The sequence below is a fragment of the Pelophylax lessonae genome (genome assembly GCF_965119305.1).
Source record: "Pelophylax lessonae genome assembly, chromosome: 3".
Taxonomy (NCBI): Eukaryota; Metazoa; Chordata; class Amphibia; order Anura; family Ranidae; genus Pelophylax; species Pelophylax lessonae.
Genome location: NC_138770.1, coordinates 534,965,955 through 534,991,135, shown reverse-complemented (window position 1 = coordinate 534,991,135; position 25,181 = coordinate 534,965,955). Strand labels below are relative to the sequence as shown.

Here is a 25,181-nt window from a genome sequence, read left to right as displayed (position 1 = left end):
GTCAGGGACTTATTTTTCTCGCAGTAGGTGCATTTTTGGTTCCTAAGACTTCAATGGAAATGCAGTGGAAATGCATCAAAAACGCATAAAAAACGCAGTGCTTATGTTTTTAATGCATTTCTGCTGCCTTTGTTCTGGTTTCTCCTGCAGGACAACAGACACCTCCCAAAAACCCAAAACGCATTTGGGCCTGGTTCCCACCTATGCAGGTTGCGATTGATGTAATATCTGGTGTGTTTTGTTTTTTTTCTTTTTTGACACCTTTTTCATGCAATGTGTTTTTGGAAGGTGTCTGTTGTCCTGTGGGAGAAACCAGCAAAAACGCAGCAGGGATGCATTAAAAACTGTGTTTTTGATGTGTTTCCGCTGCATTTTTATTGAGGTCTATGGAGCCAAAAACGCAATCTGCTGCAGGAAAGTCCCTTTCCAAAAAAGGCACCGGTGGAAAAGGCACAGATGTGAGCGTGACCTATAGCAAACCATGTTCAATGGACTGTAGTGCGTTTCTGCAAAACTAAAAGCGCAATGAAGAACGCATAGGTGGGAAACAGGCCTAAAAACGCATGTGAAAAAAAACAAAACGCACCCGCAAAACGCATCATGGGTGTGAACCAGGCCTTAAAATTAATGAAAGTTCACCAAACATGCTTCACACTTATTTTAATGGCTAACACACACATGCAGTTTGCTTTTAAACCATTTCTGCAGCGCATTTTGCGATTTTGCACACACGTTTTTGACGCATTTGTTTTTGGATGCTTTTTTCTTTTTTTAAAGCGGAGATGTTTTTGTTGTTAGGCAGATTAAAAACCGCAAAATGCATCAAAAAGGCATAAAAAAATGCACTACATGCGCTTCTGCAGCGTGTCCATTGAAGTGGCATTTAAAAAAGTTTCTGACCCTTTCTGAGACTGGATTCACACTAAGGCCCCTTTCACACTTGTGCGACTTGTCCTGCGACTTGGGACTGCAAAGTCGCATGACAAGTCTTACTCCATGATTTCCAATGCATTACATGCGCTTCTGCAGCGTGTCCATTGAAGTGGCATTTAAAAAAGTTTCTGACTCTTTCTGAGGCTGGATTCACCCTAAAGCCCTTTTCACACTTGTGCGACTTGTCCTGCGATTTGGGACTGCAAAGTCGCAGGATAAGTCGTACTCCATGATTTCCAATGAGTATCTGTGCGACTTCAAGTCGCAACGACTTCAAAGTAGTCCCTGCACTACTTTGGGCCGATTTTAATGCGTTTTGAGGTCCATAGACATAGGCATTGCTTCAAGTCCAGTCAAAATCGTGGCAGAATCGCGGTAAAATCGCACGACTTTTAGGTCACACAAGTGTGAAAGGGGCCTTATGTGTTTTTTCATGTTTTCTGCAGAAATGCATTTCATTTAACATGGGCTCCTATGGAACATGTTCACATCAATGCATTTTTGTGCCTCTACGTTTTTGGAAAGGGACGGGGACTTTTTCCCCTGCAAAATGCAGTGTTTTGCATGTAATAGACTTCAATGGACCTGCATCCAAAACGCAAGTATTGCGTTTTTAGGCCTCTTTCACACTTGTGCGACTTGGGACTGCAAAGTCGCATGACAAGTCGTACTTTATGATTTCCAATGAGTACCGTTCATATCTGTGCAACTTCAAGTCACAACGACTTCAAAGTTGTTCCTGCACTACTTTGGACCGATTTTAGTGCGCTTTGAGGTCCATAGACATAGGCATTGCTTCAAGTCCTGTCAAAATCATGGTAAAATCGCTGCAAAAAAAATGATGGCAAAATTGCGGTAAAATCGCGCAAGTTTTAGGACGCAAATGTGTGAAAGGGGCCTTACCATGATTTTGCCACAATTTTGCTGCAATTTGCTTTTTTAAATCTGCCAAACAACAAATTCCCCCCCAAAAAAAAAACACGTAAAAACGCAAAATGCAAATCGCGGTAAAATCGCGGTAAAAAAAAAAAACATGGAAAGCGCAGCAAAAAGCACTACAGAAATGCTCAAGAGCAACATGCATAGGTGTGAATTGAGCCTTAAATGCATAGGTGTGAACGTGTCCCATAGGAAACCATGCTAAATGGACTGTAGTAAGTTTTCACTAAAAAACGCATAGGTGTCAACCAGGCCTTATGCAATTTTCAGTTGATGCATGCTCCCAGTGTTTTCCGTTTTTGGTGTGTTTTTAAAGCATTTTTAAAAGCATTTTTCATCTTTGGGAAGTATCTGTTCTCATGCAGGAGAAACAAGCAAAATCGCAGCAGAAACGCATTAAAAACACTGCATTTTTTATGTGTTTTTGATGAATTCCTACTGTGTTTCTATTAAAGTCTATGGAGTAAAAAACGCAACCTGCTGCCGGAAAAAGCGTCCCTGACCCTTTCCAAAAAAATGCACCAGTGGAAAAAGCACAGATGGGAACATGACTCACAAGAAACCATGGTAAATGGACTGTAGTGTGTTTCTGCAAAATGCACTAAAAACCGCATAAGTGTGAACCAGGGCTTATGCAGGCTGCAGTTGATGCATTTTCGGGAAGATTTTGTTGTCATGTAGGAGAAACCAGCAAAATGGCAACAGAAAGGCATAAAAAACGCAAGCACTGCATTTTTGATGCGTTTCGATTGAAGTCTATGTAACCTGTATAGGTGTGAACCAGACTTTCTAATCAATGGAAGTGCACCAAAAATGCAATGCACTTTATGTCAAGGCTAGGTAAACACTTATGCAGGTCGCAGTTGATGCATTTCCCGATGCGTTTTGCATTTTTGGATATGTGTTTTGATGCGCTTTTGATGCGTTTTGCATTTATGGGAAGTATCTTGACAAACCAGCAAAATCGCAGCAGAAACACATCAAAACTGCATCAAAAAGGCAAGCACTGTGTTTTTTATGCATTTCCGCTGCGTTTCTATTGAAGCCTATGGAACCTGCATAGATGTGAACCAGGCCTTATAATCAAAAGAGGTGCACCAAAAATGCAACGCACTTATTTTAAGGCTATATTCACACGTATGCAGGTTGCAGTTGATGCATTTTCCCAATGCCTTTTGCATTTTTGACAAGTGTTTTTGATGCATTTTTCGTGCGTTTTGCATTTATGGAAAGTATCTGGGCAAACCAGCAAAACTGCAGCAGAAATGCATCAAAAACGCAAGCAATGTGTTTTTGATGCGTTTCCGCTGCATTTCTATTGATGCCTATGGAACTTGCATAGATGTGAACCAGGCCTTATAATCAAAAGATGTGCACCAAAAATGTGACGCACTTATTTTCAGGCTAGGTCTAACACTAAGGCCTGTTTCACACCTATGCATTTTTTAGTGCATTTTCAGTTTTGCAGAAACACACTACAGTCCATTAAACATGGTTTCCTGACAGACTTCATAGCATACGTATGGGTTAACCTCGCCTCCACTCCTCATCTATAGGACCAGTGGCGGCCGGAGAAGAAGAAAGAAGAAAGAAAAAGATTAAATAAAAAAAAGAAATGTGTCTATTTTTCGCCCACTAGGGGCGCCGGACTTAGTGCTGGGTATAGGGGGGGGTGGGGTTTTTGACCTCACCCTCGGCTGGCAGAGGCGCCGATTGGCGCTCTTCTGGGGGTCATCGGGGCGCAGAGCAATGCACCCCGACACTCCCCACTTTTCTGATGTCCGGGCTGTGATTGGTCCAGACTCCAGCCTGGAACAATCACAGGAGGACATGGACCTGGTGACGTGACGCGTGGGGGCGGTGCACCGCCCCGAGGTCACGATCACCTTCCGGCTTCTGTTCCCGGCGCAGAGAGGCAGAGAGAGGAGTCGCGTTGGACAGGAGTCCAGGAGTTGCCTTCCACAGTCCGGTAACCCAGCGACTCACTGCAGCAGCCCCATACTCCGAGTCCACAAGCAGGAAGACACCTGCAGCCGCAGCCATCCGGTCCGGACTCTGAAGCCGACAGCCCGACACACACTGCCGCTCAAGATGGCGCCGACGAGCTCCCTCATCCCTCCACACCGCAGCTCAGCACAGGACTCCCCCACTAACACCACGGAGAGAGGTAAGAGGGCTGCAGCTTCCCCAGCCACTTCTCTACATTGGGGGCATGTATACTGGTCACTGCATTGGGGGCATGTATACTGGTCACTGCATTGGGGGCATGTATACTGGTCACTGCATTGGGGACATGTATACTGGTCACTGCATTGGGGACATGTATACTGATCACTGCATTGGGGGCATGTATACTGGTCATTGCATTGGGGACATGTATACTGGTCACTGCATTGGGGACATGTATACTGGTCACTGCATTGAAGGGGGCATGTATACTGGTCATTGCATTGGGGACATGTATACTGGTCACTGCATTGGGGGCATGTATACTGGTCACTGCATTGGGGACATGTATACTGGTCACTGCATTGGGGTCATGTATACTGGTCACTGCATTGGGGTCATGTATACTGGTCACTGCATTGGGGGCATGTATACTGGTCACTGCATTGGGGGCATGTATACTGGTCACTATTGAAGCCTATGGAACTTGCAGAGTTGTGAACCAGGCCTTATAATCAAAAGATGTGCACCAAAATTCAACGCACTTATTTTAAGGCTAGATTCACGCTTATGCAGATTGCAGTTAATGCATTTTCTGATGCGTTTTGCATTTTATGACACTTGTTTTTGGTGTGTTTCTGCATTTATGGGAAGTATTTGGACAAACCAGCAAAATCACAGGAAAAATGCTTCATAAACGCAAGCACTGCGTTTTTGATGCGTTTCTGCTGCAATGCCATTAAAGTCTTGGGAACCAAAAAAAAACAACCTGCTGTGGGCAAAAAAAAGCACATCGGTGGCAAGCACACAGATGTTAACGCGACCTACAGGAAACCACGTTAAATGGACTGTAGCGCATTTCCGCAAAACTGAGAACACATTGAAAAATGCTGCATTGCCATTGAAGTCTAGGGAACCAAAAAACGCAACCTGTTGCGGGCAAAAAAGTCTCTGAGCCTTTTCAAAAAGCGCAGCGCCGGAAAGCACACAGATGTGAACGTGACCTATAGGAAACCATGTTAAATGGACTGTATCGCATTTCTACAAAAACTGAGAATGCATTGAAAAACGCATTTTGGATGCGTTTCTGCTGCGATTTTGCCGGTATTTGCGTCACGTGTCAATTTTTTGATCAAGGATGAAAACGCATACAAATTGCAGGTAAAACACATTATGCATAGTATTCAATTTCAATTAATATTCAATTTTAACGCAGTGCATTAAAGATGTGATACGTGTTTTTTTTTAAACGCAGGCTTACGTTTTACATGGCGCCGCTGTGAATGGGCGCTTGACGCGCCTTGCGTTGGCAGCATGCTTAGAAATGGCGACTCTAATATAAAAATAAACTTGTCAATGGAAATATTAGCGTCTCGTTATTTGTATTCCCAACCAAAGCAGGTCGCGTTTCACAGCGCGCCGCTGTTAACGGGCGTTTGCGGCAAGTTTAGAAAGCCGACTCTGTATTATAAAATAAACTGGTCAATGGAAATATCAGTGTCTCGTTATTTGTATTCGCAACCAAAGCAGGTCGCGTTTTACAGCGCGCCGCTGTTAACGGACGTTTGCGGCAAGTTTAGAAATGGCGACTCTGTATTATGAAATAAACTGGTCAATGGAAATATCAGCGTCTCGTTATTTGTATTCCCAACCAAAACAGGTTGCATTTTACAGCGCGCCACTGTGAACGGGCTGCGTTTGCGGCACGTTTAGAAATGGCGACTCTGTATTATGAAATAAACTCGTCAATGGAAATATTAGCGTCTTGTCATTTGTATTCGCAACCAAAGCAAGTCGCGTTTTACAGCGCGTCGCTGTTAACGGGCGTTTGCGGCAAGTTTAGAAATGGCGACTCTGTATTATAAAATAAACTTGTCAATGGAAATATCAGCGTCTTGTTATTTGTATTCCCAACCAAAGCAGGTCGCGTTTTACAGCGAGCCGCTGTGAACGGGCTGCGTTTGCGGCACGTTTAGAAATGGCGACTCTGTAATATGAAATATTAGCGTCACGTTATTTGTATTCGCAACCAAAGCAGGTTGCGTTTTACAGCGCTCCACTGTGAACGGGCTGCGTTTGCGGCACGTTTAGAAATGGCGACTCTGTATTATGAAATATTAGCGTCACGTTATTTGTATTCGCAACCCAAGCAGGTCGCGTTTTACAGCTCGCCGCTGTGAATGGGCTGCGCTTGCGACACGTTTAGAAATGACGACTCTCTATTATGAAATATTAGCGTCTAGTTATTTGTATTCGCATTCGCAACCAAAGCAGGTCGCGTTTTACAGTGCGCCGATGTGAACGAGCCCTTGACGCGCCTTGCGTTTGCGGCACGTTGAGAAATGGCGACTCTGTATTATAAAAATAAACTTGTCAATGGAAATATCAGCGTCTCGTTTTTTGTATTCCCAACCAAAACAGGTCGCGTTTTACAGCGCTCCGCTGTGAACGGGCTGCGTTTGCGGCACGTTTAGAAATGGCGACTCTGTATTATGAAATATTAGCGTCACGTTATTTGTATTCGCAACCCAAGCAGGTTGCGTTTTACAGCTCGCCGCTGTGAATGGGCTGCGCTTGCGACACGTTCAGAAATGACGACTCTCTATTATGAAATATTAGCGTCTAGTTATTTTGTATTCGCATTCGCAACCAAAGCAGGTCGCGTTTTACAGCGCGCCGCTGTGAACGAGCCCTTGACGCGCCTTGCGTTTGCGGCACGTTGAGAAATGGCGACTCTGTATTATAAAAATAAACTTGTCAATGGAAATATTAGCGTCTTGTTATTTGTATTCGCAGCCAAAAGCGACTGGCTACGCGTTGCCTTGCGCGGCGGCACACAGGAGGTTAACGTACTGGCACAGCTTTCCCTCCCACAAGCCTTCTCCTCTTGCAGACTGCAACCACTCCTCCTTCTGTTGTTTCGCTGGGAAGGGAGGGGGTGGTGGAGAGAGAGCAGGCAGAGGAGCTGAAGGTTCACCCAAATCACATGTCCCCAGCAGCAGCTGCTTGCTGCTTGATTGTATGTTTGGAGTAGTACCAGGGGGAAATTTGTTCTGTTTCAGAAGCACCAAGGCACTCTATTTTAATAGCCACTTTTTTTTATTTTTTTGTGCATTTTCAAAGAGAATTCTTTTTTTTTTTTGCTATTCAGAATTCTTCCCTGGCTCCACAAAAAAATCAGGAAAAGAAGAGAATCCAGTCCAGGTTTTCCATGTGCACTTTAATCAGAAAGAAGTGGATAATGGTTGCTAGAGCCTCTCTCAAGCCATGCTGGGCCGGATAGATTCAGACAGTCTTGTATATACCTATATCCGGGTTAGGAGACACACACAGCAGCTCAAAAAAAGTTTCATTTTTTTTGCTCGTCAACAAAAGCTTCGGCATGAAGTCCCACAGCAAGGAAAGGCACCGACCATAAGGATCAACAAGGCTTTTTGTTTTTTTTAATTTTTAAATTCTTACGTTTCCTGTTTATTTTTTACCTCCTTTTATTCTTTTATTTTTTCGTTTATTCACGTGAAGTGATCGGAGGTTTGTTTACTTCTACTGGAGTTATCGTCATTGTTTTTTTTTTTTTTGGAATTTGCTGCTATTGTTTTTTTTGTGCTGTGATTTTTTTTTTTTTCTTTGGGGGGTTTATTATTGCACATTTTTGGGCCCCCTTTTTTTTTTTTTTTTGCTGTTACCGGGATTGACTGAGATGTTGCAATGATCATGGCAGCGCAAGTGGTTTCAGCTGCTGCGCCGACCACCAATGCGAACAATAAGGGTAAAAGCCAGGGTCTTCCTGGACTGAATCAGGACTTGAACCCTGGGGGGACAGGACCAGGCTCGGGATCTATCTCTGGACTAGGGGATGGGACTCCTAACAGCGGAATGAACAATAATGTGGATCACCTCCACCACCACAACCTTTTGCACCACCACCATCACCATCACCATCTCCTCCACCATCATCACCACCACGAAGTAAACATGGCCAATGCAAATTCGTTATCCTCCTCGTCTCTCTTATCCTCCACCGCTAATAATACGAACAATAACAATAGCAGCAATTCGGACACAGGACTGAAGGACGGGAGAAATCCGGCGGTGTCGCCCCATTTCCAGGCTATGGAGATGGGTGGTGGGGTCCCCAACCACAAGTTAAAGTGTGGTAGTGTTGGGGACTATCTTGCTCATTCTCATCACCATGGCCATCACAGCCAGCAGCATACACCCCACCATGCACCCCAGCATCTGCAGCAGCACCCTCCCCACCACCCCAACCATCCACCCCAGCAACTTAATCAGCTGCAGCCCCAACAGCAACTAGCAGGAGCAGCACAACAACCAACACCGAATAAAAGCAGCCCTGGAGGAGGAAGCAATAGCAGCGGCGAGGCGTCAGATATGGAAAATCAGCAGCAGCAACAACAACATGCTGGTGTGGGAGAAGAGGGCTGTAATAATGCTGGTGCAGGGGAAAAAGATGTTGCTTTGGTTAATCAGGGCGACCCCCAGGCTAGGAGGACTGGCAAGGCAGGAGAAGAAGACGATCTGCAGGGGAAAATGATGGCTGGGGAGCCCATGAGCAGTCGGTATGAGCATGCAGTGCTGGGAGGAGGGCAGCAGCAAGGAAACAGCAGCAGCAGCAATAATAATATTAGTGGCAACGGTGGATCATCTTCTTCTTCTTCTTCGTCCTCGTCTTCTTCTTCCTCTTCGTCTGAATTTAATAATTATTATGGCAGTGCATCAACAAACCGAGTAGGGCCTTGCTTTGATCAACATGGCAGACAACAAAGCACTGGTATGGGGATGATGCATTCTGGATCTACAGCCCCCAGCAGCAACCTAGACCCCATGCAGAACTCCCATGAAGGGTACGGCAGCAATCAGTTTGACCACTACCAGGGATACAGCAGGGCCGCTGCTGCTGCAGGAGGAGGGGCGGGAAGCTATGGCAGCTCTGCCTCTGCATATGGGGTGCTGAGCTCCCCAAGGCAGAGCAGCACTGGTACCCCAGTCAGCAGCAACATGATGATAGGTGAAAGAGGTGGCAGTCATGGGAAGCCACCTAGTGCTTCCAATGCAGGGGGCTTCCAAAGGTACCAGGGACAAAACCAGCACCCATCTGGTGCCACCCCTACTCTGAACCAACTCCTAACATCCCCTAGCCCTATGATGCGGAGTTATGGAGGAAGCTATCCTGACTACAGCACTTCTAGTGGACCCCAGCAACAGTCAAGCAACACGCCAGGGAGTCAACAGCCTGGGGGCATAGGGATGGGCAAAGACATGGGGTCCCAGTATGGAGCTACCAACACTGGTTGGGGAGCACAACAAAGAAATCACCCAGCTATGAGCCCTGGAAGCACTGGACAAACCATCAACCGATCCCAGGTAAAAAAATAAATTATTAGTAGATCACTTTTCATATGTTTTGCCTTTTTTTGATATTTGTATCGGGGAGTATGAATATGCAATTTTTTTTCCCACAAGTCTCTAGCTTTGTTACTGCATGTCCCATGTACTTTTTTATTTCCATATAAAGCATTGAAGCGTTTTGAGGAGCCTGCTGGGGAGGTTTTGCAGTTCTATGAAACTAGATTTTCTAGATCAACAGACAAAAATTAGAGCACAGGCCCAGATTGTAAGTGTTTATTCCTGGTAGAGTACACACAGGCATGTCAAGTGGGGATTTGGTTCCTTGCAGTAGGAAAACCGTGTTATTTGGTCCCCTGGTCATTTTTTTTCCCACCCTTGTTTATTGTTCTTTAATGCGGAATAAAACGAAGGGCATAGACCCGTTTTTGGCCGATCTAGAACAACTATTGCACTTAACTCCATCCAATACAAATGTAAGTATCGACCTATGTAAGTATCTGCAAAATAGTGTATATTTCTGAATTGTGACTTGCATCTGATGCTACCCCCCTCCCCCCCCCCTTTTTTTTTTTTTCTTGCAATTTAAATCGCAAACCATACAAATGTCAGCATAGGCATTTATAAAGATATGTCATTTTCCTATTTCTACCTAAAGATGTTGTCCTAGTCCTTTTTATTTATATCGTCTTGGAAATCCAGAGAATGGCTGCCATTCATTGTGCATAATATGGTTGCTGTGTTGTGCTGTCTATTGTCTTCTTTTTGTTTAAATGTGAATATACTTATCGGAGGTTTGAATCGAGTAAACAGGTTCCCTTTGCATTGTGTAATGATCTTTTAATGGCTTTTGTTTGGGTTTTATAGGGCTGATGGGGTAGAAACTGCAATGGATCACTTGTAGGCTTCTTGCTAGCAGCTTGAGTCTAAAGAGTGACTTGATCTCCTTTGCAAGGTTTGGAATTTGAATTGTGGAGGTAAACTGGCTGTAATAGTCTCCAGACAGCTGCCTCTGAGTTGACATCTAATCTGCCATCTGATTGGCTCCCCTCTCACCATTGGGCATTTAGCACTGCTGATGTAAATAGAATTGCTGAACAGTACAGTCACAAATATTCTCTGGCACAAATAATAGCCGGGCAGCAACGTCTATTCACACACTTGCTGCCTTCCTATATTATCATATGTATATTATTATAATTTTTTATTTTTTTTTTTCAATTTAAATATCACTGAGCACATTGCACACAAGGAAATGTGGCTTGTATCTGTACAATAGTGCCCGTGGGAATCTATTGCTTAGCCGCATCAGCAGATTTTCTTTTCATTTCCAAAATCAGGACAAATGCTGTTAATTTATTTTAGTTTTTTTTGTTTTTTTTTTACAAATTGATTGCTTGCAGTGCTTTATTTTTTTTATTTTATTTTTTTTCCCATCATCGTCTGGTACATGAAATACTACATAGGGTGGGGTTTTCTTAGAAAAAAGGCCTTGATTCTTCTTATTAAATAAGATGCTGTATACTGCTTCACTCTTAACAGGGTTTATATGGTTCTGGTCCTATATGTAATCTATATTATGTGGGATGGAAAAAAATAAAAGTCTGTAAATAAAGAGGTTTCCCCTTTTTTTTTTTTTTTTTTTTTTTTTTCTTATTTATTTTTTTATTTTTTTTATTTGTATATTTTTCTTCTGTGGTCATGCATTTAACAGATTTAGAGTAAAGTAGATATTGATCTATAAAATGTGCTTTGATGCCTTGATATAGACATACGTGCAAATGTTTTTTGACCTGGCCTCTTCATATGCATATGAGCAAATGTTTATTGACCTGGCCTGTTCTAATTATTCAAGTGCTGTTTTTTTTAAGATGTATACGTCAGTGTATTTTTAATTTCAAAACTCTTCATTGGTACTTGGCCATTGTGTTTTTTTTTATTTTTGCTTTTATGGGTTTTATATGGAACTTGAGTCAATGGGTATGCTTGGGGATTTTCGATAATGGTGATTTCATAGTGGAGGACATTTGTAAGCCTTTTAACTGAGTTCTTTTGTTTAGTGAAAGCTGTCTATTATGTCCCATTCATTACATGTACGTTGTCAGTGTGACAGTTTTTATATTTCACATTTTGGAGTTATTAGCATTCTGTAGTTCACCATATTATATAAGATTGGTGTGATGATGTAACCGATTTTACCAGTAAACTGCTGACTTTTTGGTAGATGACAGATTAGTAATGGTCATGTCGTGTACAAAATATGAGAATATTTTATTTTTTTATACGACTGTAATGCCATATTAATTAGCATCATTTTTCTAAGTAAATTTAATTTTTTTGGGTAAATCTGGTAAGAGCTATTATATACATTACACATTCATATACATCAATGTCCGGTGATATCTTGACCATCTGTTATATTAATGCTATATTAGAAGGAGACCTTACAAGTCCCATTCAAGATCTAACCATTAAGCAGTGCTGTACACTGTATGAATCTGCACGGTGTCTCGTGCATTCCAACCCTTAATAAATAAATAAAAAAAAATCACTATGATCCTCATTCAATACTTTCAGACAATAGTTGACTAGGGTCATCAGGGGTTATGGCTAGACAGCTGTAAAGATCCAAATTGGGAAGCAGGCCTAGTGGTGGTGCCTACATGTTTAAATTTTATACTGCAGTATCATTTCAGATCTGTCAGCCATTTTATATTAAGGGAACGATAGCCGTGTACCTAATTTTAAAATAATTATCGGAGGGTCCAATCTTCCCTTCAAAATAACCCCTAACTTGCTGAATTCTACTGTCCTGTATATGACGTCTAGGTTACAAGTGTGCAAACTGTATATCAAGAGCAGCTAAGGCCTTGTTGTTTTGTGATTCTCTGGCAAAACTGGTCTGCGCCATTAAATAGTAATATTATTGACAGGTTATGCATCCCACAAATCACTTGTTATCTCTGATCGCTTTACTCTGTATATTCCAATTACTATTTAGTATAATAGGTACTGGTTGGAGTAACTCCCATTATTTTTTTATTTTATTTTTTTTACGTGGTTGTATTTTATCTGATTAAAAAAAAAAATAAAAATATGTTGCTAAACATATATTTTATGCTTAGACATGGGTGTTAGCTGAACATGACAAGCATTCTAAGTTGCCTAAATATGTATTGCAAAAATAATAGATTTTAAATTATTTATTTATTTTTTATTAACTATTTCACTGCTGGACTTAAAAACCTAAAATTAAAGATCAAAAGTTTCATGCAACCCTGCTATGAGATCAGATCGATTTCGTTCTTGCATACTGGATTTTTAAAACTGGTGCCTTGTCGATAAAGTGCATCAGTGGCCTTTTGTCTGCTACGTATACAAGGGTTGGACAGTGACGTTACATTTGTTTTTCTGTCTTGTGTTCCCATCCTCCAGGGGGTTCTTTTTTATAACCTGTTTTATTTTAGTTTTCTCTGCAAGTGCTGGTATTAAACACAATCTGTATGTTTTTAATGGATGGAAAATCAAATGAATGTGTTCGGAGATGTGACTCATGATACAAGGAGCATGCCTGTGATTATGTTGTGGTTTTTTTTTTTTTTTTTTTTCACCTTTTTATATGTACATTGTGCCAGCCTGTTACTTTATAAATACAGTACATTTCTCAGAGCCATTGACTTGTGTTTTTTTTTTTTTTTTGGGCATTTAAACCCAATTTGTAGCTTTTTTTTTTTTTTTTTTTTATCTTTATTTTTTATTGATTATTCTGTTTTTTTTTTTATTTTTACATTTTTAAGATTCATTTGCATCCTTTTTAATTGTGTTTTCTATACATTAGTGTAATTGTTGTATTACTCAACCTAGGGTTAGATTTTTTTGAATGTGTCTAATATATCTAGGGTTTTTTTTTTTTTTTTTTCCACATGCACTGCTATATTTTACTTTTTCTTTATTTTTTTTTTTTTTTTTTCTATGTCCTTATTTTTTATTTGGCATCCTTTTTGTCTTTCCTATTTATGTGTCTTCTCCCACTTTCTATATGTCTTTGCTTATGAATTTAACTTTTGTATAGGTCACCATCTGCTTTTTCTTATTTATTTTTTTAAGGGGTTTCTCTTCTAGTACATGTACTTGCATTAATGGTATTATTATGAGATGTGTGTGTGTGTATGTATGTATAATATATATATATTATATATATATATATATATATATATATATATATATATACACACACACACACCTCATAAGAATACCATTAATGCAATTACCATGATATATATATTTTATAAATGTTATGAATACAAATTTTTAACCACAGTCTTGTTTTTTATGTTTGTCAGTTAACACTTATAACTGTTTGCTTATTTTTCATATATATATATATATATATATATATATATATATATATATATATATATATATATATATATATATATATATTATAATATAAATTTTTTTTTAAAGCTAGCAGCCATACTTTACTGTGTGTGTTTATTCCAATAAAGGGTCAGTACCAGCTTGGCAGTGTATATATATATATAATAAATTTTGTTTTGTGAAAAGGGCACGTTTTTAAAACACCCAATAAAAATTATTTTTTGCTACAATATGTGAATAAAAAAAAAAATAAATATATATATATATATATATATATATATATATTTCTTTAGCAAGGCCTTATAGATATCTGAGCTATATATAGTTGTATTTCTCAGTTTCATTGAATCTGCTGTCATTGTTTTTATCTTTTGCATTGTATTTGTCGGTGTTGAGTCTTTACAGCAAATTCGTATGTGTTATTGTATGTATGAAATCTGTGTAAATGTAAGCCAAATATTGTGTTTATCCTTTTATACAATGTACTTTTATTTCCACAATGTATCTATCAGTTCTATCACTGGTGATACAAGCACCTGCTTTTTATATAGGGGGTGCTGAATAGGATATAGAGCAGGTGATGGAGTGGGGATGGGTGAATATATTCACCTAGTCTTAAGAAATGCTGGAGCCACTGCAGGCAATGTTGGACTGAATTTTTGAAAAATTATTAGAAGTGTTTATTGATTTATATATTCAAATGTTTACAACTTGAAAATATGTGGAAGTTATGACAATGGCATCATACCCTACATATACAAATGAAACAATAGTCGAATAACCAGTATTCCTTTGGAATTTTCGGGGCATATTTACAAAGCAGTAAATGTTACATTTACCAAGTATTTTTGGGAGGTGAATCTTCCTGGTGCATGTGCTTTAAAACACAGGGAATGATTAACCATGTGTAAATGTTTGATAAATGTCACATTTACTGTTTTTGTCACATTCACTGTTTTTATAAAAAAAAAAAAAAAAAATATGGCCCTTAGTTTAGGTCATGGGTGAACCAGGGCACAAACACGTCCAACGTCTGTGTATTATTTATTTATTTTTTTTATTTTTTTTCAGACAATAAAAATTAACAACATGTAAATGTTTGGTGAATGTCACATTCACTGTTTTTATAAAAAAATAAACTAAAAAATATGGCCTTTAATTTAGATCATGGGTGAACCAATGCACAAACACGTCCCAACGTCTGTGTATTTTTTTTTTCCCCGACAATAAATGTATATATTTTTGTACTATACTGTTAAAATGTTAAACATTGTACTTAAATATAGTGCAAAAATATCTGAGATAAATCTAAATCTTAAATCATAATGAATATGTGTGCTAGATCAAATCGCTAGATAGTCTGATCACACTTCAGTCGCTGACATGCTGCCACCCAAATGAAAATTACATGGAGCTTTTTCAGTTACAAAATCAAATGTGTCTGGGATTTTTTTTTTTTTTTTTTTTTTTTTTTGAGTAACTGCCAAAAGGGATTCTGACACTGATATGTGGATGCATAGTTTATGTATATTTATGAATATCATATTGGAATATATGCACGTAAATTTCCTCTTGTCAGCCCCTGAGCCAAAAAAAATCGCTTTCTTACATATCAGTTTTTGTATATATTTATTTTTAACGGCAGCTATTCCAGTCTTAACCTCTTCCACTGGATTGCCGTGACCTTCACATATGCAGATTAGCCATGTGTCTGTTTGAATTGAAACTAGCTGCCTCAGGAAGAGAGGTTTTTTTTTTTTTTTTCCTCTTTCTTTTTATTCCACTGCGAATCTGACAGCCATTCATCCCTGACCTGGGCAGAGGTAATAAAAGGAAATTGGATTCAAATGGAATGCATACAGATAATACTGGAGACAGCAAGCTTCAGGAGTAGCAGCACCCCATCTGGCTATAAACAGAAAATAAAGATATCTATTTAAACCATTAAAACAGCCTCTTTTTTTTTTTTTTTTTTAATTAACCTCTTCAGTGCTGGGGTAGATCATATGGCTTGCACAGTTTTTTTATTTTATTTTTTTTGTTTATAATAAGGTTAACTATACCCATATAAATGAGATCTTGAGACATTAGAACTCTTGTTTTGAATGTGTTTACATGATTTCTGTATGCCAAATCTTCTTCTTGACAAGTCAATGTGGATATTAAATGCAGGTGATAAAAGAAAATGCATAACGTCCAATCAGATTTCAATTTATTATTTGTTTTTATTATTGATTAATAATTTATTAATCAAGATGACTTCTGATTAGTTGTTCTTGGTTATTGTACTTGTTACATTGGATACATTTACAAAATTCTAATCCACCATTTTTGGAATTTTGACAACCTAATAATTATTATTATACAGGATTTACAGTATATAGCGCCAACAGTTTGTGTAGCCCTTCACAACCTGAGGGCAGGCAGTACAGGTACAATACAGGAGGAATTAGCGGGCCCTGCTCATTAGAGCTTACAATCTAGAAGTACATAGTAATACTTGAGGTTGCAATTGACCCATCATAATTAGATTTAGAAAGACTGAATGCCGTGTTACCATTTTGGGATTTAAGCCTACCATAGACGGTTTGAATCTTGGCCAGTTCAGCCCATGGATGGGCAGGCTGGATGTACCCAAGTTAATCAATCGATTGGGTACAACCAGTCTGCCGGAATTTACATGCAAATATTGCTAGCGGCTATTATATCCCCTAACAAAAGATATCCCTGTGTTCTCCTGGAGGAGATGGCTTAAACTACCCCCAACAACACCCCACCCCACCCGGAGAACATTCCTCACCCATGGTTGCAGGAAAGAAATGCACTCCGTCTATGGCTTGCTTTACTCTAAAGCCACAAGTCACAACAAGTCAGATCTTTTTGATGGCTGAATTGTTTCCTACCTTAAATCGAATCCTTTACATTTTTTTTCAGAGTCCTAATCTGGGGACCATCCACACTTTTTTTTTTTTTTTTATGCTGCAACGCACAAGTTTTGAAGTGCTAAGCATGCTGGGGCGCACTCTGTAAGCGGCCCAATCAAAATGAATGGACTGCAACGCACCTCAACGCTTAAAATAACGCAGGCTGCAATGTTCACAGTGCACTGTCTAAGACTTCATGCAATATGTTGCAGTGCTTGGGAAACATTAATATCGCTGCAATGCACCTATACATTGGCATTGGAGGCCAAAGTACAGTACATTTGAGTTCATTGTCCAGTGTGTGTGTATATGTGTGTGTGTGTGTATGTATGTATGTATGTGTATATATATATATATATATATATATATATATATATATATATATATAGTATTCAAAATAATTATGGAAAAATTGAATCAAAAGCACACAATTGTAGGAATAACCTTTATTTTTCCACATAAATTCCATTCACATCAAGACACTTCTGTAAGTGATTAGACCAGCCATTTATACCATCCTGGAAGAACTAAAGGTCCTGAGAATTTAACTATGTCAAAGCAGCCTTTTTTACATCATTGATTGTGTCAAAATGGGTGCCTTTCAAAAAGTTTTTCAAAATGTCTTGGTATGCTGACGCCTTAACCGGTTGCCGACTGCGCACAGTATATTTACTGCGGTAGTCAGCCCTGGCCAGGCAGAGTGACGTAGGTCTACGTCGTTCGCCTGTCACTGAGTTTTGAGCCAATAGCAGGCGAGCGCGCGCCCACCTCGGCTCGTTCACGGAGGAGTGCGGGCGTGTGACCGGCGGACCCGATGTCCGCCGGTCACACTACGATTGTCGGGAGAAAGGCAGAGCGGCTTATGTAAACAAGCCGCCTGTCATTCTCCCCTGTGTAAAAATGGAGATCAGACGGTTCTACTATGTAGAACTGTTGATCTCTGTTTTTACACTAGTAGCCATGTCCCACTACAGTTAGAATCACGCCCCTAGGACACACTTAACCCCTCCCTGTCCAATACAGTTAACCCCTTCCCTGCCAGTGTCATTTTTACAGTAACAGTGCATATGTATAGCACTAATTACTGCAGTAATGTCACTGGTACCCCCAAAAGTGTCCAAAATGTCAGTCAAGGGTCCGATCTGTCTGCCGCAATGTCGGAGTACCGCAAAAAAATCGCACATCACCGCCATTACTCGTTAAAAAAAAAAAAACAAAAATGACAAAAATCTTTCCCTTTGTTAGTAAACGCGATAACTTTTGCACAAACCAATCAAAATACGCTTTTTGCAATTTTTTTTTTTACCAAACATATGTAGCATAAAACAAATTGGCCGAAAAATGTTAAAAAATTTTGATTTTTACATTTTTTTTTTTGGGGGCAATTTCATATAAAAAAAGTGAAAAATATTGTTATTTTTGCAAAATTTACGCTCTTTTTTTTTTTTTTTTTTTTTTTTTTTGTTTATAGCGCATGATCAAAAAATCGCACAGGTGATCAAATACCACCAAAAGAAAGCTCTGTTTGTGGGAAAAAAAGGATGTGAAATTCATTTAGGTACAGCGTTGCACGACCGTGCAATTGTCCGTTAAAGTCACGCAGTAAAAAATCGCAAAAAAACCCTGGTCAGGAAGGGGGTAAAATCTTCCGGGGCTTAAGTGGTTAAGAGTTCCCTTCCTTGGAACCAAGCTCAACCTGGTAAAAACAACCCCACACCATAATCCTCCCTCCACTAAATGATTTGGACACCTTTGGGATGAATTAGATAGGAGACTGCGAGCTAGGCCTTCTCGCCCAATATCAGTGCCTAACCTCACAAATGCACTTCAGGAAGAATGGTCAAACATTCCCAAAGAAACATTCTTAAAACCTTGTGGACAGTCTTCCCAGAAGAATTGAAGCTGTTATAGCTGCAATGGGTGGGCCAACTCAAAATTGAACCCTATGGGCTAATACTGGGATGCCATTAAAGTTCATGTGTGTGTAAAGGCAGGTGTCCTAATACTTTTGGTAATTTATTGTGTGTGTATGTATGTATGTATGTATGTATGTATGTATCCCCTCAAAATACCCCAACACACAGCCAAACCTCTGGTAACAAAAATGAGTACACCCCTAAGTTAAAAAGTCCAAAATGAATCCAAAGTTTCAATATTTTGTTTGGCCACCATTATTTTCCATCACTGCCTTAACCCTCTTGGGCATGCTGTTCACCGGTTGCCACTGGAGTCCTCTTCCACTCCTCCATGATGACATCACAGAGCTGATGGATGTTGGAGGCCTTGCTCTCCTCAATCTTCTGTTTTTGAGGATGCCCCACAGATGCTCAATAGGGTTTAGGTCTGGAGACATGCTTGGCCAGTTCATCACCTTTTATCCTCAGCTTTTTTAGCAAGGCAGTGGTCGTCTTGGAGGTGTAATTGGGGTCATTATCATGTTGGAATACTGCCCTGTGGTCCAGTCTCCAAAGGGAGGGGATCATGCTCTGCTTCAGTATGTCACAGTACATGTTGGCATTTATGGTTTCCTGTAGCTCCCCAGTGATGGTAGCACTCATGCAGCCCCAGACATTAACCCTCCCACCACCATGCTTGACTGTAGGAAAGACACTTTTCTTTGTTCTCATCTGGTTGCCGCCACACATGCTTGACACCATCTGAACCAAATAAGTTTTATCTTGGTCTCATCAGACCACAGGACATGGTTCCAGTAATCCTTGTCTGTAGTCTTCTTGTTTTCAGCAAACGGTTTGCGGGCTTTCTTGTGCATCCTCTTTAGAAGAGGCTTCCATTTGGGACAACAGTCATGCAGACCAATTTGATGCAGTGTGCGGCATAGGGTCTGAGCACTGACAAGCTGACCCCCCCCCCCCCACCCCTTCAACCTCTGCAGCAATTCTGGGCAGCACTCTCGCGTCTATTTCCCAAAGACAACCTCTGGATATTATGCTGAGCACATGTACACAACTTCTTTGATCGACCATGATGAGGCCTGTTCTGAGTGGGACCTGTCCTGTTAAACCGCTGTATGGTCTTGGCCACTGTGCTGCAGCTCAGTTTCAGGGTATTGGGAATCTTCTTATAGCCTAGGCCATCTTTATATAGGGCAACGATTCTTTATTTCAAATTTTCAAGAGTTCTTTGCCATGAAGTGCCATGTTGGAACTTCCAGTGACCAGTATGAGAGAGTAAGAGCAATAAAGCCAAACTTAACACACCGGAGACCTTGTAACACTAACGAGTCACATGACACCAAGGAGGGAAAATGGCTAATTGGGCCCAATTATGACTTTTTGACTTGGGAGTGTACTCACTTTTGTTGCCAGCGGTTTAGACATTAATGGCTGTGTGTTGGGTGATTTTGAGGGGACAGCAAATTTACACTGTCATACAAGCTGTACAATCACTTTACATTGTAGCAAAGTGTCATTTCCTCAGTGTTGTCACATGAAAAGATAGAATCTGTATAGTGTATGGCCAGCCTTAGGTATGAAATATGCATACTTGCATTCGTTCAAGGTAGAGATACACACACCTTTTGGCACAAAGCAAAACCAGCAAGGTTACATTGGTGCTTTCTGGATTGCCTTTCTGCCTTATTGGGCAGGGATAATAATTGATTCATTGTCCAGTAAGATGGCTGTAAGCGGAGTAGTGACACGGGCTGCCTCGCTGAACTGGAAAATGTTACCACAAAATAAAACTGCACCAACAGTGCCAGACCAGAACATAAGAATCCATTTATTGGTTTACATTAAAAAACATACAACACATTTCGGGATTAGAAACAACTCCCTCCCCCCCACCCTTTATCTAGGGCTTCAGTTAAAATAAGAAACTTGACTCGACTCAGAATATGGCTTTCCTGTTTGAATTTATGTAGGGAAGCTAATTGCTTGATTTGGAGAGTAAGGCCCAGCCATACACGGTTCAAAGCCGGTAAAGCAGGAACTGGCCAAGATTCAAACCATTAATGGGCAGCCTGAATGTACCAAGTTGATTGGTCAACTTGGGTACAGTCAGCCTGCTGGATTCCCATTCGATTATTGCAAAAGACTGCTCTAGCTGCTAGTGATAGATGATCACTGTCTTCTCCCAGTGAGGATGGCTTTCCCCACCCACCCCATGTCGGGATAAGACAATTGCTGATGGCCCTGTCAGTTGTAGAACTTGCTCAACAGAATTATAAATCCTTCTTTTGTTAAAAGAGTAGTATAGACTTTTAAAGAGGGAAAAAAAAACATTTATACTCCCCTAGGTGGTTGCAGCATCGATCCGATTGTTGCATTTGCCCGCTGCCGGCTCTGTGGTGAGAACTGAGCTCTCAAACACTGCTGATCGCTCAGTTCTTCCCTCTGCTCGGAGAAGAGAGCCGGGACTGTTCGTGTCACTGGTTCTCTGCTCTCCTCTCCAGCGCTCACTAGAGCACTGGGTTGTGGTAAAGGTGGGAGGGGCTGGCTCAGGCTCTCAGACAGATCGCCAGAGGCTGAAACAGGTGCCGATCCAGGCCTCTAGGTGGATCACAACCATATGGTCGGGATCTTTTCAGAGCCTGGACAGGCTCAGTGACGTCAGCCAACAGCGGACTTTAGCCCACTGTCAGCTGAAAATATGTCACAAACTGCACTTCCCTGACCTACAGGAGAAGTAAAACGAAATAAGCTTTGGCTATACTTTTCCTTAAAGATTGTGTGCTGCCCAAGTACAACTTTTACACTTGCTTTTTGCAAATATTGGGTCCTTGTGGGGTTTTTCTTCAAACTGTAACATGACAAAACCTTTTTCTTTTTAGTTTCGGTTAGATTGGGCAAGGGTTATAACCTGTTTTTCTTGCTGTGTCCCTGTAGAAGATATCTTTTTCTTCCCATCCCAGTGACCTGTCTCCACGAGAGAAAGTGTAGTGAACCCCCCCCCCCCCCCCAAAAAAAAAAAAAAAGTTGAATAATAGTATTCTGTCCCTTTAACCCACCATGAAAAGAATGAAACATTAAATGATTTTTACTTTAAATCAGTAGAAATTTTATTGTTGTGACACCCCTTCTCAAAAATTTTGACAGCAAGGCAATGATAGCTAGCTGCCTCTTGAGAATCAATCAGGCAAGTCATTTCCTAAAATGAAATGCTGATTATACAAAGCTTCAGATGTGAGGCCCAGTGATTACAATGAATTAAATAGATTGTTTCAGGTGGGACCTGACTAATAACTTGATGTAAACAAGGAGGATTCCTACTAAGGGTGGTCTCAGAATTCGAAATCTTTTGAGATTGTATTGTGACATGGACCAGGAGTGGTCAAACTATTTATGGCTGAGGACCCAAAGGTCATTGGTGCATTTTGGTCCGTTTTCTTTTTATTTATTTTTTTATTCACGCATGCTTAATATATGGTTTTATTTCTGAAAGGTGTTCTTTAAATGCATGTTAATTTTCTGATGATTTCCTGTTTTGTCTGTATTCTGTCTTATATTTAATTAGTTACAACCATTTTTTAAATGTCAGAAATTATTAATTGAAGCATTTATTTTATTTATACATATTACATTAAATGTTTGTTTTATGGTGGGATTTTGTGCCACTAAAATTGTTGTTTCTAACTTTTACATCTTCTGCACAGTATAGTATTTTCTGTATTATTTAGTGCTTGTTGTTTTTTAAACTTGCTGAAATTAGGAATGTAAAGAAATGCAAAGGTACTTTCTTTCACTGTTTTCCTGTGAATGGGGCACAAACGGATTAATCTCTTCAGCCCAAAACAGTATAAAAACATTTTCTCAAATGCTATCTTAGCCCAAGAACAAAAATGTAATAACTGAAAATTAAAAAAAAAAACAATAACTGAAAATGATCTTATCCCACCAATCTTCAGAGGTGGGTGCATTATTCTTCTTATTTTTTTCAGATTAAGTAGATTCATGTGCAAGTTCAGAAAATACTTTTTTGATCCTGCAAGAAATTCTGTATCCTTGTAACTTTTCCCTGAACAGAACTGACATATAAAAAGGCTGTCAACCTAGGACAGGAAATTTATCCTGGCAAGATCACTTTCCTGACTCACTCCATGGCAGCAGATGTTTGGTTAGCTCTGCCCTCGATCCTACCCCATCGGACCCCACTTCTATAAATTTTGAGGCAGAGCACTTGTTCCTTTTTTTCCGCAATTATGGATCTATTGGGTATAAAGTTCTCTTCTCTTGCCTTTTTTCCAATTTGAGTTTCAGTGACAGTGTCTCTCGCTTGGCCAAGATGCAGTTTGCACAAAGCATCTTGTGGCATCTAGAAGATTCCCAGTATCAAGGGGATGGCTTTAGGATTTTACCATATCCATATCTTTACTTGGGGTGATGGTATGGCACACATGGAGACGAATATTGCTTAGGATTATGCCCAGCAATTTGAAGGTTTCTATTTTTCAGTCAAGTGCTCTGCTATCAGCAGGTGGCCATTGATTCAGTGCGATCTGGTGTGACCAGCATCTGCCCTGTCATGGGTTCCAGAACGTGTTGGTTTCCAGCAAGGCATTAGGATGTTCTGTGTGTCTGCTTTTTTCTTCTTGCATTTTTTTTAGGGTTTTTCCTTTCTCCCCAGCACTAGAGGTCTACCTGGAACTAGTGTGGGGAGCCTCCCGTGGTTGCTAGAATGCATCTGCATTCCATTTGATTGACATGCTGGTTCACACCTGTGCAGTGGCGCCGGAATCTCGACTGCACTTGCGCAGTAGCTTGGGTAAAACCGAGGCTTGGTCTATGCATGTGCAGTATGGCGCTGTAATCTCAGCTGCACAGGCGTATGTGCTAGCGGGACACGTATGGCGGGGGATTTGAATATGACAGGGATATCCTATCTGATTGGGTTTTTCTTGGAGCACAGTGCAGCTGTGCCAGGACCTCTCCTCATGGATTTAGCTGCCTCAGGCCAGGTGGACTTTTGTATTGTGCTGCTATGTGCTCATGGGTTTGCCCTTTTAGGTTCTTGTTTCAGTCTGTAATTTTCTATTACACAGGTGTTGTCAGTTTGCAGCCCTTGTCTTCCAAGTGCATCCATTGATCTGTCACCACCCTGATGTGGCCAGCCCTTGCGTAGCAGGAAGGATTGGGGCTATTCTTTGTGTGTTTTTTGTCCCTTTTGTGCAGATAGGTGGTACTTTTTGGGTGCTTCTGTTGTAGCCCCTCCAGATATTATCAGCAGTAATCCTCAAGAAAAGAAAGGGATCCTCATAGAACCTCCTAGGCACAGGTCTTCATCTAGGTCAAGGCACCAAAGGTTGCCTTCTAGATTGAGGTGGTATCGGAGAAGTTCAAGGTCTACATCTTGACATACTTCCCACCACCATCATGATCCCCACCTGGGGTTTGTACCTTCTGGGATGTGTGGATCGCAAACCTTGGCATGCAAAACCCTGTGTGGAGCAGGTCTCACCCAGACAGTCGGAGACAAGGAGGAAGCCAACAGTTTGTCCTTGTCAAGCAGTCGTTCAGTACAGACTCTAGCCACAGTGGCAACCTTTTCTCCCCCTAGAACCAGTCATTGGGGTGGTGAGCCCTCTCAGCCAAGTCACCCCTCTCCATCATCTGAGAAGTGAAAAGGTGGAATAGGATACGGTATATACTGGTTCTGACTTATCCCTTGTATCTCCTTTTAATAAGGGCAGTTAAGGTTGCCTTAAAGTGAGAGGTGCCACTGGAATCTTCCCCAAAGCAGCGGAAATACTTTAAACATCTTAAAGTGCCTACAATGTTCCATTATTGTCTAAGCTCAAAGACATTGTTATGGATGAATGGAGTAAGATTGAGCAAAAAGCATCGCTTCAGAGGAGGATAGCAAAACTTTATCTATTCAAAGATGAGGACTTTCAGCACTTATGAGAGGCTAAATGCGTAATCTTACCTCTGGAAGATGCCATGTCAATCAAAGATGGCTGCATCAAAATTGAACTGCTTTGGCCCTAGCAGCCTTGTCTATGGTAATGGAAGTCTGGACAGAGAATGTCGACTCCGTGCTGAAGAGTGCTATGGAGGGCGCAGGAGGAGGCTCCGCTATGCAAGAGCTGAAGCTTGCATTGGCCTTTTTTGGCCAGGGCCTCTATCGACATTATTTAGTTCTGGTCGGTAATGGATGCTTATTTTCACATGGCCAAACTAGATTCTCTTCTTCCCCCTCGGGTGTTCACCTATGTCTTGCTTGCGGTAGTCACTGTAATCAGAAGAGGCATTCATCTTTATCACTATCTAGACCAGGGATCCTCAAACTACGGCCCTCCAGCTGTTGCAGAACTACACATCCCACGAGGCATTGTAAAACTGACATTCACAGACATGACTAGGCATGATGGGAATTGTAGTTGTTGAACAACTGGAGGGCCATAGTTTGAAGATCCCTGATCTAGACAACCTTTTCTCCTCATTCAAGAAGGGAAACTTCTTCTGAAATGCTTCAATAGTTTGGCTAGCTGATAAATCTGGAAAAGTGCTGTCT

At 40.7% G+C, this 25,181-nt stretch overlaps 1 protein-coding gene across 2 annotated transcripts in view; it reads left to right on the top strand.

Moving 5' to 3' along the window:
- The first annotated feature begins 7,724 nt into the window (after positions 1-7,724).
- ARID1B (AT-rich interaction domain 1B) overlaps positions 7,725-25,181 on the top strand; it is a 584,054-nt gene continuing 566,597 nt past the window's right edge. For both annotated transcript variants that reach the window (XM_082250153.1, XM_082250154.1), the window contains exon 1: positions 7,725-9,423. In XM_082250153.1, the coding sequence (XP_082106279.1) occupies positions 7,747-9,423 (1,677 nt within the window). In that variant the 5' untranslated portion in view covers positions 7,725-7,746. The remainder of the gene's footprint in view (positions 9,424-25,181) is intronic.